Source organism: Pseudorasbora parva, chromosome 11 (genome assembly GCF_024679245.1).
Source record: "Pseudorasbora parva isolate DD20220531a chromosome 11, ASM2467924v1, whole genome shotgun sequence".
Lineage (NCBI taxonomy): Eukaryota > Metazoa > Chordata > Actinopteri > Cypriniformes > Gobionidae > Pseudorasbora > Pseudorasbora parva.
In genome coordinates this window covers 45,763,710-45,780,108 of record NC_090182.1, presented here as the reverse complement: position 1 = coordinate 45,780,108, position 16,399 = coordinate 45,763,710, and the positions used below count along the sequence as shown (strand labels likewise).

At 39.0% G+C, this 16,399-nt stretch overlaps 2 protein-coding genes across 2 annotated transcripts in view; one reads left to right on the top strand and one right to left on the bottom strand.

Moving 5' to 3' along the window:
- Nucleotides 1-16,399, bottom strand: part of gnpda2 (glucosamine-6-phosphate deaminase 2) — a 469,370-nt gene that overhangs the window by 224,801 nt on the left and 228,170 nt on the right. The window lies entirely within an intron of this gene.
- The window catches only part of enpp6 (ectonucleotide pyrophosphatase/phosphodiesterase 6), a 29,129-nt gene that overhangs the window by 6,701 nt on the left and 6,029 nt on the right, over nt 1-16,399 (top strand). The window contains exons 2-5 of the mRNA XM_067458092.1: nt 9,656-9,835; nt 12,973-13,084; nt 15,364-15,505; nt 16,127-16,306. Of these exons, the coding sequence (XP_067314193.1) occupies nt 9,656-9,835; nt 12,973-13,084; nt 15,364-15,505; nt 16,127-16,306 (614 nt within the window). The remainder of the gene's footprint in view (nt 1-9,655; nt 9,836-12,972; nt 13,085-15,363; nt 15,506-16,126; nt 16,307-16,399) is intronic.

Genomic DNA, 16,399 nt, shown 5'->3' with positions numbered 1-16,399 from the left:
TTTTCCGGCCTTGACCCTTACGCACAGAGATCGCTCTTTGGATCTTTGGATGATATTATGGACTGTAGATGACGATAACGTCAAACTCTTGGCAGTTTTTCTCTGAGAAACTCCTTTCTGATATTGCTCCGCTATTGTTCGCCGGAGCATTGGGGAAATTGGTGATCCTCTGCCCATCTTGTCTTCTGAGAGACACTGCCGCTCTGAGAGGCTCTTTTTATACCCAATCATGTTGCCAGTTGACCTAATAAGATGCAAATTGGTCCTCCAGCTGTTCCTTATATGTACATTTAACTTTTCCGGCCTCTTATTGCTGCCTGTCCCAACTCTTTTGGAATGTGTAGCTGTCATGAAATCCAAAATGAGCCCTTTCAAAATGTCTCACTTTCAACATGTTATCTATAATCTATTTTGAATTAAATATAAGTTTATGAGATTTGTAGATAATTGCATTCCTTTTTTATTCACAATTTGTACAGTGTCCCAACTTTTTTTGGTATCGGGTTTGTATTTTAGGTTTGGGAGAGGCATATTTTGAGTTGTGATATTCAGGTCATTGGGCTAGTTTTGTTATGCAGACCTGGCAGCCGTTGCAGCGTTGAGCTCCAGCACACACACTTTTTGACCCGCAGTGTCCACCAATAACAGCAGGTCTCTGCCAGTGCTCTAACGCTTTGCTGATGGCAGTTGTTTTGTTTGGGCACATTCCCCTCTCCACAAAGCTTCAGAAGATCGTCTGCCTCCAGCTTTCACAAAGATATCAAACAATGAGAGCAAAGCTGCAACACTTTGACGGACATCAGACCAGATCACAGTGCAATGAATCTGTCTTAGAACAACTTTTATTAATGCCGTTTAGTTTGAAAGAAAAGTAGTGCGTTTGTTTAGCAAGGATGCATTAATGAACTTTCAGTGCATCAATTAAAAATGTATCAAGATTTGGTCACAGTTGGTGACCCAGGAACGGTGTGAAGACTCGGAAGATCATAATCAGACATAAACTTTAATCTTAACTTCACAGGAACATGCGGACAGAAACACAACCTTACATAACAGTGACTAGACAAAGACTGAGTGAACAAGAGGAACTTAAATAGCAGAGAGAAACAAGATCATTAACTAAACAAAGCTGAACAGAACTAACGAGGGTAACCTAGGAAACAGACAAATGGCGGGAAACTAAGATAAAGGAACATGTGACAGGAGTCAAAACCTGAATAAATCACTCAAAATATGCCTCTCCCATACCTAAAATACATCTTTTACAGTCACTGTATACGTTATACATAACATCTCTATAGTACACTGAACAAAATTATCAACCCAAAACGTTTGTTTTTTTAGCCCTCCTATTTTTCATGAGCTGAACTGAACTTTTTCTATGTGCACAATAGGCCTATTTCTCTCAAATATTGTTCACAGATCTGTCTAAATCTGTGTTAGTGAGCACTTCTCCTTTGCCGAGATAATCCGTCCACCTCACAGGTGTGGCACAGCAGGATGCTGATTAGACCGCAGGATTATTACACAGGTGGGGACACTAAAATTATGATCAAAGTTAATCAACTAATAAATATACAAATAAGATTAACTAGGTCATATTTAATTCTTTAAACTAGCCAAATCAAATATTGTCCTGTTTGACACTGTGAAGCTGCTTTGAAACAATCGTCATTGTAAAAGTGCGATATAAATAAAGTTAATTGATTGATTGACAGGTGTGCCTTAGGCTGGCCACAATAGAGTGCCGAAGTCATGACGTCACTTTGTAGGCCAAAACGCGGAAGTGAGTTAGCATTTTAGCACTTCCGGTTCCCTCGCTCTAAAGTCTATGGGTTTTTTGAATGGGTTTTTGCCAAATCGCCTGAATAAGGTCTGTGGTTAACAAAGCCTCTAAATATTTTCACGTTTTGATCTATGACATAAAACACACTAGTTCTAACCTGCTTGTGATTTTTTAAAACTTTATTGTGTCTTAAAAATGGCCGTTGCTAACAAGTTGCTAAAAGGGACTACATCCTTTGGCCAGGACTTTAGACGTCATCGTGACCAACGGGAAATCTCACCAGCCCGCGTTTCATTCACTTTTGAATTCTGTAAGTAAATGTTTAATACAAAATAAAAACTAGCCCGCATTTCAGCCTCACGTTCTTAGACGTTTACCTTTCAGTTAATATACATAAAGTTATATATTTAGTCCTTTCAAATAGTAGTGTTTCCATATATTGTTGTACACAGAAATCTGTGATATTAAGGTAAGCGATCACCAGTTCTTCATTTCTGTGGAGAGACTGTAGTGTTGTGTTTTGTCCCGAGATGGAAGCACAAGTCGTCGAATGAAAGCTGCGCTGTTCTACATGTCCAGATTTATAGCGGTTCTCTCCTCGATTATGATCAATCATCTAAGGAAAATGACGTACGATTGTAAATTGATACAGTTATAGCTTACGCCGTTAGTGCTTCTGTGGCGGTAAAAGCACGTTTTTTCCCCTGGCGAATTAGCAAATGGTATGCAAACATACAATCAAACATAATACAGTGAAAGATAATATTTAAAGTCTATTTGGGGCACGATGATGAGGCATAATAGCCTAATCTTAATCACAAAGAAAATTATATTAAGGTTTATATAAACTAACAAAATAATAAACGAATAAATAAAACATTAACAAACGAGAAAACTAATCTCAGAGAGGCACGCATAAACTCAATTAGTTTCTAACATTTTTGGAAAAAACGATTGGGCAATATTTCTCATGAAGAAGAGGAAAAGTGTTCATACACAGCTTAGATCATAATGAGCGAACGTGTTTTTAAATAAAGTTTGAGGAAGCTTGATGATGACGTAGATCCGCGACTGTGTGCTGTCGTCCGTTTATAGCCTACCGTTAGCATTTTATATCTGACGGCTTTATGTAGGCTTCAAACGGTGTACATGCTGGATTCACTTGTAAAGATTATCTTGATAGACTAAACGTATAAGGGTCATAACTCGTTGTTGAACACAGATCTTATTTTTTGCGATTGTCCAAAAGTCTGTGAGGAAAATGCATCGGCTTTTGATCGAGGGAACCCATGCGCCGCTAACTTCCGGGTTGGCCTACAAAGTGACGTCATGACTTCGGCACTCTATAAAAGGACACTCTAACATGTGCAGTTTTATTGTATTGGGAGGTCCAGGGGGGTCTGAAAACCAGTCAGTATCTGGTGTGACCATTTGCCTCACGCAGTGCAACACATCTCCTTCGCATAAATAATAATAATAATACATTTAATTTATAAAGCATAGAGTTGATTATGTTGTTGAATGTTGGTCCACTCCTCTTCAATGGCTGTACGACGCTACTGGATATTGGCAGGAAGTGGAACACGCTGTCGGATAAATGAGTGACAGGTCCAGTGAGTATGCTGCCTATCCAAGAACTGGGGATGTTTTCCACTTTCAGGAATTGTGTACAGATCCTTGCAACATGGGGCCGTGCATTATCATGCGGCAACATTTGGTTTGCATAACCAAAGAATTTCTGCACAAACCGTGTGTGAAACACTCAGTTTCAGTCAATCTCATGTCAATCTTGAGTACCTATAGAGTAGTATTGCTTCCTTCATATCTGCGAAAAGTCTTTAGTGTTATTATATTTATAAAAGAAATATAGGCTCTACCGAGTCTTTCCGGAAAAAAACGAGCTGCTGGAGGCGTATCGTGTGGGCGGAGCTAAAGAATGACATGCGCGCAAAGCGGTGACGTCCTCAAGCGTGGAGAAGCCCAACGCTATCGATCTCAGCTAATGCAGATATGATCCAGAATCATTCTGAGGCTGAAATAAACTGAACAGGAGAAACAGCAACAGCAGGACGTCCGTCTCTGTGGTATGGACTGTATTTAGTGGCCTGTCAACATCTGTGTGTGTTCAGGGGCGTAGCACCAAATTTTGGGCCCTGGGTACAAACCATCTTGCTGGGCCCCCGTACCATGTATGTGTATGTATAGAAAACTGACTTCTAAGGCCCCCCCCTGCCTCGGGCCCTGGTTACTCAGTACCCTTTATCCCCCCAGTCCCACGCCCCTGTGTGTGTTTACTCGCAGTTTATGAGGACATGATTCGGTTTATGGACTATTGTATGCGACTAAACCTTAGCAGTAGCAAGCAAAACGGTTTTGCACGTCAGACTAGTGTAACGTTATACATAACAACAATGGAGTCCGTTAGCGCATTTGAATGACGAAGCACGCGATCGTGTCGTTTACTGATGTTTACTCACGCGACGAGCCGACAGCACAGACATTTGAAGCAGTTTTACTCACCGGCTGCTTCCAAAGCAGGACCGAACCTTTATCGCTGGGACCGCTCCGTCAAAAACACACTTCTTTGGTATGATTTGGAGAAGTCCTGACAGCAGTGAACGGTGGAGATCCACTTTGCGACGCGACTGAAGCGATGTTGTGAAGCTTCCCGTCATTTGCGTTCAAATCTGGTCAAATGCAGCGCTGCCTTCCCAGAATGCTGTGCTGAAGTGCTGAAGTCACTTGAGGAATAAAGTGGAGCGCGGCGCCTGGATCGACTGGATCTGCAGCTGAGAGTGTTTACGGCGTGCATTTCCTCTCTCGCTCTAGTCACGCGCGCGCACCCTACCGGGAGAAGAGCCCGTACGGCCCATACAAGGACCTTCCGCTCTATTAACGTCAAGCCGACCCATACTCGAAAAAAACTCTCGGAAACTTGTGAGAAACCGGAAGGAGTATATTTGACACAGAAATACTCCATCAAACGTCCAACATTAGTTTTTGAAACTTTGTCTAGGTTTAGGATGGGAATCCAAGTCTTTAACAGTGTAAAGCTCAGTATGCAGGAAACAGCATTTCACCCCCCCTTTAATGAATGATGAACGAAGGTCTTACAGGTGTCCAATGATATGAGGGTGAGAAATTAATGAAATAATTCTCATTTTTGGGTGAACTAACCCTTTAAGCTGATAACAAAAAAAAAGCAGCTTATTGAAATAATCAGTTTTCCCCGTTTACATGCAAACCAGTAAACTGACAACGCAAGTAAACCGCGTTTACATGGCTTTATTAATAAACCGGGTTATTTCGTTTTAGTGACATCAAACATAATAATGTCCGTATCTGACTTGGAGTATCCCAAATGTTTCGTCAGTTGTGATGTTAATAAATTGAGTCAGCGGGAGGTTTACGGCTCATATTATCCCTCATCAGTTCCAGATGCAGCGTTTAGACTGAACCTCTTCTACTTCTGCTGCATGAGATGAGAACACATCTTTACTATGTGGTTGTGTGTGAAGATGAACGGAGGTCTTACGGGTGTGGAACGACATTAGGGTGAGGAGTTAATGACATACATTTCATTTTGGGGTGAACTAACCCTTTAACATTGCAGGAACATACAGACAGGCAACAGAAACACAACCTTACATTACAGTGACTAGACAAAGACAAGAGGAACTTAAATAGCAGAGAGAAACGTGATAATTAACTAAACACATCTGAACAGAAATAAACTAAGACAGTAACCTATGAAACAGAAACTAAGACAAAGAAACATGTGACAGAATCAAAACACAACAGGAAGACCAAACAAACAGACAGACATGTGACAGATTTCCACAAAAATATGAAGCAAATCTATTTTTTTAACATTGTTGATAATCATAAATGTGGCACTGAAGACCGTAGTAATAATGCTGAAAATTCAGTTTTGATCACAGGAATAAATTACACTTTACTATATAATCAGACAGAAAACAGCTGCTTTACATTATAATAATATTTCACATTTTTACTGTATTTTTGATCAGCTAATGCAGTCTTGGTGAGCAGAAGAGACTTCATAAATCATATTTAAATGTGCATGATCTACTTGTTGAATCTGTTTGGCATTACCTGCTGTCCCTTGCAGGCACGGCCAAAGGTTCTTGCAGCGCGGATGGTTTTATAGCCGGTTTGATGTTATTAAAGGAGTGTGTTTGTTTGTTTAACCTTTGCATTTCTTAGAAGCGCTGACCCTGCTCTTTGCACTGTGAACATCATTAGAGTCAGCACTTCAGCTTAAAGTTACACTTAAACATTGGTTAGTCCTGTGCAGGCAGTCAAGGATCATTAACATCTCACAACTCATTTCAAATTAAATAAGAAGTTAACATTTGCATGGGCACTTACCTTAAAATGAAAGGTGTTTGCCAAGGCCTTGCTATGTGGTTGCTTGAGCGTTTTGGGTGATGTGGACTCTCTTTTAGCGTGTGTGTTAATTAGATTATTATTATTTTTTTTTCAAATCCCTTAAGCTCTCCTTAAATAGCTGCATGATATGAGGAATCATAAACGTCTTTAGCATACCCTTACGAAAGGAAAATATATTTACCAATATATTATTTTGAAATATATTATAATATATTGTAAATACATGGAATAATATATTGATGGTATTATACAATATAGTATATATTCCTGTAATATATTGCAAAATATACAAATGATTGCCGCTTTCATATATTGTAATATATTGGAGAATATAAATATTAAAATCCCATATATGTGAATATATTGCCTAATGTATAACATGATATTTTCCAATATACTGCAATATATTTTTGTTTCGTAAGGGTAAACAGTGCAGAACGAGTTTAATATTAGACGTAGGGCTTCATGATTAAATGAAATAAAACCAAAACCATCTTTTTTGCCATGCTGGTCCCGGAAGTATTTTTTCCATTAATTTCTCCCATAGGGATTTAAAAAAAGTCTTTGTTTAAAGAGTTATCAACCATTAATGTCGCCTGCAAGGAGAATCACAACATTAGAAGCTTTGATTTGAAGCAAAAAGGTACTAGAAAAAAATACAAAGGCTGTGAACTTAACAACTCTAGTGAGGGAAAGAACTACAATTACTACAAGCATTGTGGACATTAAAATTAAATCAAATTAAATACGATGGAGAAATATAAAAATATCTAAAGAAAATCTGTTTCAAGTTTATTGCAAAATATGCATATATATATATATATATATATATATATATATATATATATATATATATATATATATATATATATATATATATATATATATAAATCAGAAAAAGTTGGGACAGTTTGGAAAACGCAAATAAAAAAAGAAAGTAGTGATTTCTAAATTTACTTATATAAAGTAAATTTAGTAAAGTAAATTTATAAAGACTTGTATTTCATTGCAGACAATATGAACACAAAATATTTCATGTTTTGTTTGGTCAACTTCATGTCATTTGTAAATATGCATCCTTTCCTGTCATTCAGACCTGGAACACATTTCAAAAAAAGTTGGGACAGGAGCAATTTAGGGCTAGTAATGAGGTAAAAGGGTTAAATAATGATGTGATTTGAAACAGGTGATGTCAACAGGTGATTGAAATTATGATTTGGTACAAAAGCAGCATCCAAGAAAGATCTAATCCTTTAGGAGCAAAGATGGGCCGAGGATCGCCAGTTTGCCAACAAATACGTGAGAAAATTATTGAAATGTTTAAAAACAATGTTCCTCAAAGAAAGATAGGAAGAGATTTCACATTCAACAGTGCATAACATAATTACAAGATTCAAGGAATCTGGAGGAATTTCAGTGCGTAAAGGACAAGGCCGAAAGCCTAAGCTGAACAACCGTGATCTCCGATCCCTCAGGCGGCACTGCATCAAGAATCGTCATTCATCTAGAAGCGATATCACCACATGGGCTCAGGACTACTTTGGCAAACCTTTGTCAAGTACCACAATACGTAGTTACATCCACAAATGCCAGTTAAAACTGTACTGTGCCAAAAGGAAGCCTTATGTTAACAGTGTCCAGAAGCGCCGTCGACTTCTCTGGGCTCGGAGGCCTCTGGGATGGACCATCACACAGGGGAAATGTGTACTGTGTTCAGATGAATCAGTATTTCAGGTATTTTTTGGGAGGAATGGACGCCGTGTGCTCCGGACCAAAGAAGAAAAGGATCATCCAGACTGTTACCAGCAACAAGTCCAAAAGACAGGGTCTGTCATGGTATGGGGTTGTGTCAGTGCCCTTGGCAAAGGTAACTTGCACTTCTGTGAAGGCACCATTAATGCTGAAAAGTACATAGAGATTTTGGAGCATAATATGCTGCCTTCAAGAAGATATCTTTTCCAGGGACGTCAATGCATATTTCAACAAGACAATGCAAAACCCCATTCTGCACACATTACAAAGTCCTGGCTGCGGAGGAAGAGGGTGCGGGTACTTGACAGCCTGCCTGCAGTCCCGATCTGTCTCCAATAGAGAATGTGTGGCAACGAAGACCCCGTACTGTTGCCCACCTTAAGACTTGTTTGCTGGAAGAATGGGACAAAATTACACCTGAAACACTTCATCACTTGGTGTCTTCAGTCCCTAAACGTCTTTTAAGTGTTGTGAAAAGGAATGGCAACATTACAAAGTGGTAAATGCTTTACTGTCCCAACTTTTTTTGAAATGTGTTGCAGGTCTGAATGACAGGAAAGGATGCATATTTACAAATGACATGAAGTTGACCAGACAAAACATGAAATATTTTGTGTTCATATTGTCTGCAATGAAATGCAAGTCAAAGTAAATTTAGAAATCACTTCTTTTTTATTTTATTTGCACATTCCATACTGTCCCAACTTTTTCTGATTTGGGGTTGTATATATATATATTCAAATATTTAAGTATTTTGAGAGCGTAGAGAGACTGACATTTGGATTATGTCGTTTGCAGTGCTTCATGGGAGTGGATGGAGATAACAAAATCTTGCATCCAGCATCATGTGTCACTATGTACATACACTGATCAGGCATAACATTATGACCACGGAACGGTGAAGTGAATAACACTGATGATCTCTTCATCACGGCTCCTGTTAGTGGGTGGGATATATTAGGCAGCAAGTGAACATTTTGTCCTCAAAGGGTATAACAGTTAATGACCCAAGACCAGTAGTGAAAAATGAAGACAAGAGCCAGGAGTGCAATTAATTAAAGAAACATTTACTGAAGAGTAGTTTGCAGTTTCATCAGCAGAAGCCAGCTTCAAGACTCACAAGGAGTTCGTAGGCCGCGCTCCCGCTCTACCCCAGATTTTCATACAGTTTCTCAACGTTTATACACTGTAAAGAAAAGTCCGTAAAAAAAAGGGTACTTTGTACTGTATAAATGTGAAGGAATTTTCCGTATTGGTTTCCGTAAAAATTTCCGTAAAATTACTGGATAATGTACTGGCAGGAAATTACCAGTACATTTTCCGTTTTTACTGTTTTCAAGGTCTAGCTACATCATTACTTCAGGTTGAATGATTCTGGCTGGCTAAGGGTAAATCATGTTCAATTTTCACACATTGTCAGATAATCTGATCCATGTTTCCATAGATGTGTCACTTGTTGATGCTTTCACCCCAATTTCATTTTTGAGTGAACTAACCCTTTAAATGCAGTTGTTCTCTTTTGAATTTTCAACGTGAGCTCACTATTTGCACTCTTTGTAAAAAGTAGCATAGAAAAGTGCATGTATGTGATTTGGGAGGCACCTCAGGAGTATCCTTTGGCATCTCAGAGGCAGGTTGATTAAAATCCACCCTTGTGTGCTGTAAACACTCATGAAGTTATTTTGCACTCCTCCTCATTTCCAGGACGCTACTGTGAGGTGCACCAGATGACTGGGAATTATATGTGGGATAAGGACACCATGAAGGAATTCCTGATCGGAACCAATCCAGACAGCCGCCTCCCGCTGTGGTGGGATGGATCGGAGCCGCTGTGGGTCACCATGCAGAAACTAGGGAAGAGAGTCTACATGTACTACTGGCCAGGTCAGTTCATGACATGAATAGAGCATAATGGGGCCAGGGTTATCATAGTTAAAGGGGTACTTCAGCGCTGGGAAGATGAATCTGTATTTAAACTGGGTCATTAATGTAGTAGAAATGTGAAATTATTTTTTAATTTAGTGCATTCTAGACTGAGAAAAGACAGAAAACGTAATTTTGTCTCATGGGGATTACGTTTGGGGACTTTTCAGACTGACAGATCCGTAAAAGATAAACGCGACTTTTCCACCATTTGTTACTGTTTTGTACACGTTGTTATATTAAGTATAATTCCAATTATGTTTTTTGGCCACAATATTATCGATGATTGTTGAAAGGGGCACTTTTGATTAATTTTCAAAAAGGGCAGAGGCTCCAACCCACAGCCTCCCCTCTGCACTCCCCTGTTGTGCGTAACGTTATGTGTCCTGTCAGAAAATGCGGTGAAATCTCTGACATGACATTAATAGTTAGATTAAGGTGTGTACATGTCTCCGATAATGCGACTAAAATAGGCATACTCCACATGTCTTAATCCGATTTATGTGTAGTTAGATTATGACTTTAATCAGATTAAGGTAATTAGAAATCGTTGTCTACATGCTAGCCTCTTAATCAGAGTATTGTCTTAATCAGATTAATATCGGAGTATTGTTGTCCATGTAAACGTAGTCAAAGTGGCTTACTCCTTTAAACTTTTATAGTTTTATAAATCATCACATTAAAAATAACATTAAAATGCTGGAATGCTGAACATGTGTTGAAAACCCTTACAGTACCCTTACAGTAAATCATGGTGAATGTTGGTGATTTGTGACTGAAACCCCTGATCTTCGCTCACGGCTCAGGTCTGATATCTGTGGTTTATAACAGAGAGTTCTGCTCTGCTGTCCATGATTGGCCTGAGCTGAGAAACACAGCCACGCTGGTCGGCTCCGTTTTCATTTAGTTTTCCGTTTGATTGTCTCACGTGACAGAAATGGCAGCTCTCATCAGTTGGGCTCCAGAGCGACCTCTAACAACATTTACTCGCTCCAGCAGGAAAAAAGAACGCAAAAAGCCACCACTTAGTTGCAGACTGGAGCCTAAATGTATATAATTTCACTTGATTTATTAAAATGACTAAAACTGAAATAAAAATTAATTAAAAAAAAAACTATATAGACTAGACATTAGTCTAGACATTAGTAATTTGGAAATTACTAAAACTTTAAAGGGGGGTGAAACACTCATGTCAATCTTGAGTACCTATAGAGTAGTATTGCATCCTTCATATCTCCGAAAAGTCTTTAGTTTTATTATATTTATAAAAGAAATATGGGCTGTACCGAGTCTTTCCGGAAAAAACCGAGCGCCTGGAGGCGTATCGTGTGGGCGGAGCTAAAGAATGACGAATGTGCACAAAGCGGTGACGTCCTCAAGCGTGGAGAAACCCATGGCTATCGATCTCAGCTAATACAGATATGATCCAGAATCATTCGGAGGCTGAAATAGAAACAGCAGCAGGACGTCCGTCTCTGTGGTATGGACTGTATTTAGTGGCCTGTCAACATTTGTGTGTGTTTACTCGCAGTTTATGATGACATAATTCGGTTTATGGACTATTGTATGCGACTAAACCTTAGCAGTAGCAAGCAAAACGGTTTTGCACGTCAGACTAGTGTAACGTTATACAGAACAACAATGGAGTCCGTTAGCGCATTTGAATGACGAAGCACGCGATCGTGTCGTTTACTGATGTTTACTCACGCGACGATAGCCGACAGCACAGACATTTGAAGCAGTTTTACTCACCGGCTGCTTCCAAAGCAGGACCAAACCTTTATCGCTGGGACCGCTCCGTCAAAAACACACTTCTTGGAGTGTGGAGATCCACTTTGCAATGCGACTGAAGCATTTCTGCGTTCAAATCGGTTCAAATGCAGCGCTGCCTTCCCGGAATGCTGTGCTGAAGCGTTGAAGTCGCTCGACGTCACCCATAGGAATAAAGTGGAGCGCGGCGCGGACTATAACGACAGAAGTGTTCATGGACGACTGGATCTGCAGCTGAGAGTGTTTACGGCGTGCATTTCCTTTCTCGCTCTAGTCACGCGCGCGCACCCTACCAGGAGAAGAGCCCGTACGGCCCATACAAGGACCTTCCGCTCTATTAACGTCAAGTCGACCCATACTCGAAAAAAACTCTCCGAAACTTGTGAGAAACCGGAAGGAGTATTTTTAACACAGAAATACTCCATCAAACGTCCAACATTAGTTTTTGAAACTTTGTCTATGTTTAGGATGGGAATCCAAGTCTTTAACAGTGTAAAAAGCTCAGTATGCATGAAACAGCATTTCACCGCCCCTTTAACAGAAACAGAAAATATAAAAAAAAGAATAATTCAAAACTAATAATAAAATCTATAATACTATCTCAAGTATACTAAAATAACACAAACCTCACACACACACACACACACACACACCACACACACACACACACACACACACACACACACACACACACACACACACACACACACACACACACACACACACACACACACACACACACACACACACACACACACACACACACACACACACACACACACACACACATATATATATTTATATGTGAAAGTGAAGTGTTTAAACTTCAGGTGGTCAAAGTCAATATTATATGAATTATTTTAATGTCTGCTTATCTGATATTTTTTTATAGGCCTATGTCTGTATAAATGCCCTGATTTGTGTGATATTGACTTTGGGACCAAATGCTGATTTTTATATTGTAAAAATTGTACAGCAACTAAGGCTTAATCTTTAATAGTGATGAAATGAGCTAAATCTAGATACGAGTCTCTTCTGCTCACCAAGGCTGAGTTTATTTGATCATAAATCCAGTAAAACTGTGAAATATTGCTCCAGTGTGAATCGTCTGTTCTCTGTGTGAATATAATGTATTCCTGTGATCAAAGCTGAATTTATCATCATTACTCCAGTCTTCAGTAATCATTCTCACATGAGGATCTGATGCTCCTGCTGCTGCTTTACATCAGAATAAGCTCGCAATGTTTTCAGCTCAAGCTTTCAAAAGATCTCTCTGTGATCTCTCTCAAATGCATATTAACACGGTCACGTGCTTTCTGTCCGCTCAGGCTGTGAAGTGACGATTCATGGAGTCAGACCCACATTCTGTGAGGAATACGTCTACAATCCTTCAGAGAAGAACCTGACCGACTCCATGGAGAGCGCACTCAATATGTTAAAGTAAGAGCACAAACCATAAAAATCTTCATCTCTCTTTAGTGTGTAATGTTTGTGTGTGATCATGAAGGCGTTCCTCCAGCTGGAGTTCTTCTCTACAGTATATCAGTAGCCGCGTTTCCATTACCCTTCAAATTGCGCAAATTGAAATTGCGAATTGAAAATACGCCCAATGGAAACGCGGCAATTTCGCAAAAACTCCCATATATCGCAAAAAAGTTTTTACGCTCTCATGAGGTGGTTTTTCAGGCGATTCGAAAAAGGACATTTTCGCAAAACTGCAATGGAAACGTTTTTTCCGCATTTCATGTCACCTGTTGCGGTGACGCATTGCTGCAACATAGGGCCAATATATTATATTTTCCACTCAGTTGTGTTGTAATAACAAGATAATGCAACCCTATCTCACGGCGAACTCGTACTAATTCGTACGATATCGTACGATTTAGCCACTTGGTTACTTCGTACGAATTAGTACGAGTTCGCCGTGAGATAGGGTTGGTTGGATAATGTAGTTAAAAGGACATATATTTTCTCCTAATAAGGACTACAGGCTATATATACTGTAATTAAGACATATATTCAAGAAATGTATTAAAACAGAAAGAGCTAGCCTGTATTTTCAGCCTTACTCAAAGGCCGAGGAAACAGGCCAGCTACGCACGTCAATCCATTCCAGACGATCTTAGTTTGCTTCTTATCTAATAAACAGGCAATTAATTGATGAAACATCGATCAAAATAAAAATACAATTTATACAAAACTAAATATATTTTTTAAGAAAGACTTTCTAGAAAATAAAACTCGAAGTGATCAAAATCATGTGACTCCCCAGGTCTCAAACATATTACGATTCTTGCGCATGCTGCTCACATAATCGACATATAAATTAAAATAATAATATTACAGGCTAATGTTTAGGCCTATACGTAGCCTATTTAGTTTCGTAGTTAGGCTGTGTTTTCTTTAACCCACGGCCGATAAAAACGCCGACGTTCTCATTTTATCCTTCTTCCTTTAAGAGAGATGAAACAATTTACAATACTCTTGTCGTTTTTAGCTATACAGATGAGTTCAAGACATAATTATAAACTATAAACTGTCTATTTTTATTTGTGGTCTCGGGGAACTAATTATTTTGCATGCACTCACTCCAAACGCTGTCTTCATTTAAAAAAAAAATATTTTGTTTATTAAATCCCAATTTTTTCTTTTCCAAAGCATTTCTAAATTCAGTTCATATACCCATCAAACGAAATATCTAGCCAAAATAACGAAAGTGTTAAAAAAAACAAAAAAAAACATTTGAGTTAACATGCAAATTCAAACATTTCGCTCTACTCTATATGCGTCAACCTGGCGCGCGTTACAGTCGATCATTCGACGGAGTTCTTTATTGAACTCATAAAAGACAATATAGGATTACAGTAATACTGGATTCTAAACACAGAAATGCTACATTATCATGAAGACCTTGAAGCAGATCTGACACACACACACACACACACACACACACACACACACACACACACACACACACACACACACACACACACACACACACACACACACACCTCATATCCGTGCCGCTTAAGTAACCTAAGGGGCTTTCCTTGCCATTGATGCTTGGATAACACACACGTCTCCTTCCAATAAAAATAATGGCTAGTGTGGTGGATGGGATATACAAACCTAGCAAGTGCCATCGTTTTGGAATGACCTATCGCGAGAGGCAAGTAATATGTTTTAGTCGCATAACTGCAGCTATGGAAACACTGTCATTTCGCAACAGTTTTTTATCGACATTTAAGAAATATCGCAAAAGTTTTTCGCAAATCTGTAATGGAAACGCAGCTAGTGTTTCTGAACTCATTGTAGTCTTGAGTTTTCTTCCGGGAACAAACACGTCACAATATTCCTCATTTAATAATTCATACGCAGAATAAAGGGGCGGGGCCTGTTGAGTTAGTTAGTAGTGTGATGAAACTGCCGGTTATGGTAAGGGGCGGGGCATTTCCCAAACACTTGACCAATCACAACACACTGCTCCAGCCGACCAATCAGAGCACAGTGTGCTTTTCAGGAGGAGGGGCTTCATAGAGACAGGAACTAAACAGAGCGTTACTGACAGACTGGGAAGAGACGAGCCGCAACAATGGAGAATATGAGGAAATAATCAACATTCAAGCAGGAAAACCTGCTCTAGTAGAGCCCAAAAACAAGACATAAGGTCCTGATTAAGTGTGTTTGTGATTATTTGATGATTTGAATGTTTCAAACAGGAGCAATAAAGCAGACATGGCTGGTATTTATTATGAGAAGATCGATGTGGAAGGGCATCACTTTGGGCCGCGCTCTCCGGAAATACAGCGTGCCATTGGTTCTCTGGACCAGGCCTTCCAGACCCTCAACCAGAAAATCAAGGTGTTTTTACAATAAAGAAAAAAGTGCACTAATATGCATTAATTCATAACAAATGCACAGATAATCATGAGTTAATGTAGTATTACTAATGGTGAACTAACCCATTTATATAATATAATTTATATAATTATCATAATAATTATCACAATAATCATTTATTAATAATTACTGCATCAGCAACTAATGAAGATTCCTCATGATTAATGGTAAATATTTAATTGTTATATATCATAATGTATTCCTTAATAACATATTATATTAACTAATAATGTAAATTAAAGTGTTAATTACCACAACGGGTCATTAACTTCCATGCATTTCAGCTTCCAGTGTCTGCTTTAATTAATCATTAGCTATTGATTTAGAAAGGTATCATTATGTTAAGACTTTACTTGTTGGGACACATCACTATTAACTAATTGTTAAGTAATTACCGTTATGGCTTTTGAATTAATTTTGTATTAGTGAATAGTCATGTGCCCCAACAAGTAAAGTCTTAACATGATTATCTGTGCGTTAGTTAAGCATGAATTAATGCATATTAGTGCACCCGTATTGTAAAGTGTTACCGAAAGAGCAATATTTGCTGCTGGCCCTCTGTAACGTGTGTTTGTTTGTCAGGAGAAGGATATGAGAGATGATATAAACGTGGTGCTGTTCTCTGATCACGGCATGACGGAGCTGCAGTGGATGGAGAAGGTCATCGAGCTGGATCATTACATTGACATGTCGCAGGTCATTAAGATGATGGACAGAGGCCCGGTGGTCAGTCTGTGGCCCAAACAGGACACGTTTGAGGAGGTCAGATCAACATGACTGTGTGTGTGTGTTTTCTGTGAGACTCATGTTTACATCAAGGCTAAAAACAGCCCTTGTTTATTCTCCATCCGCCAT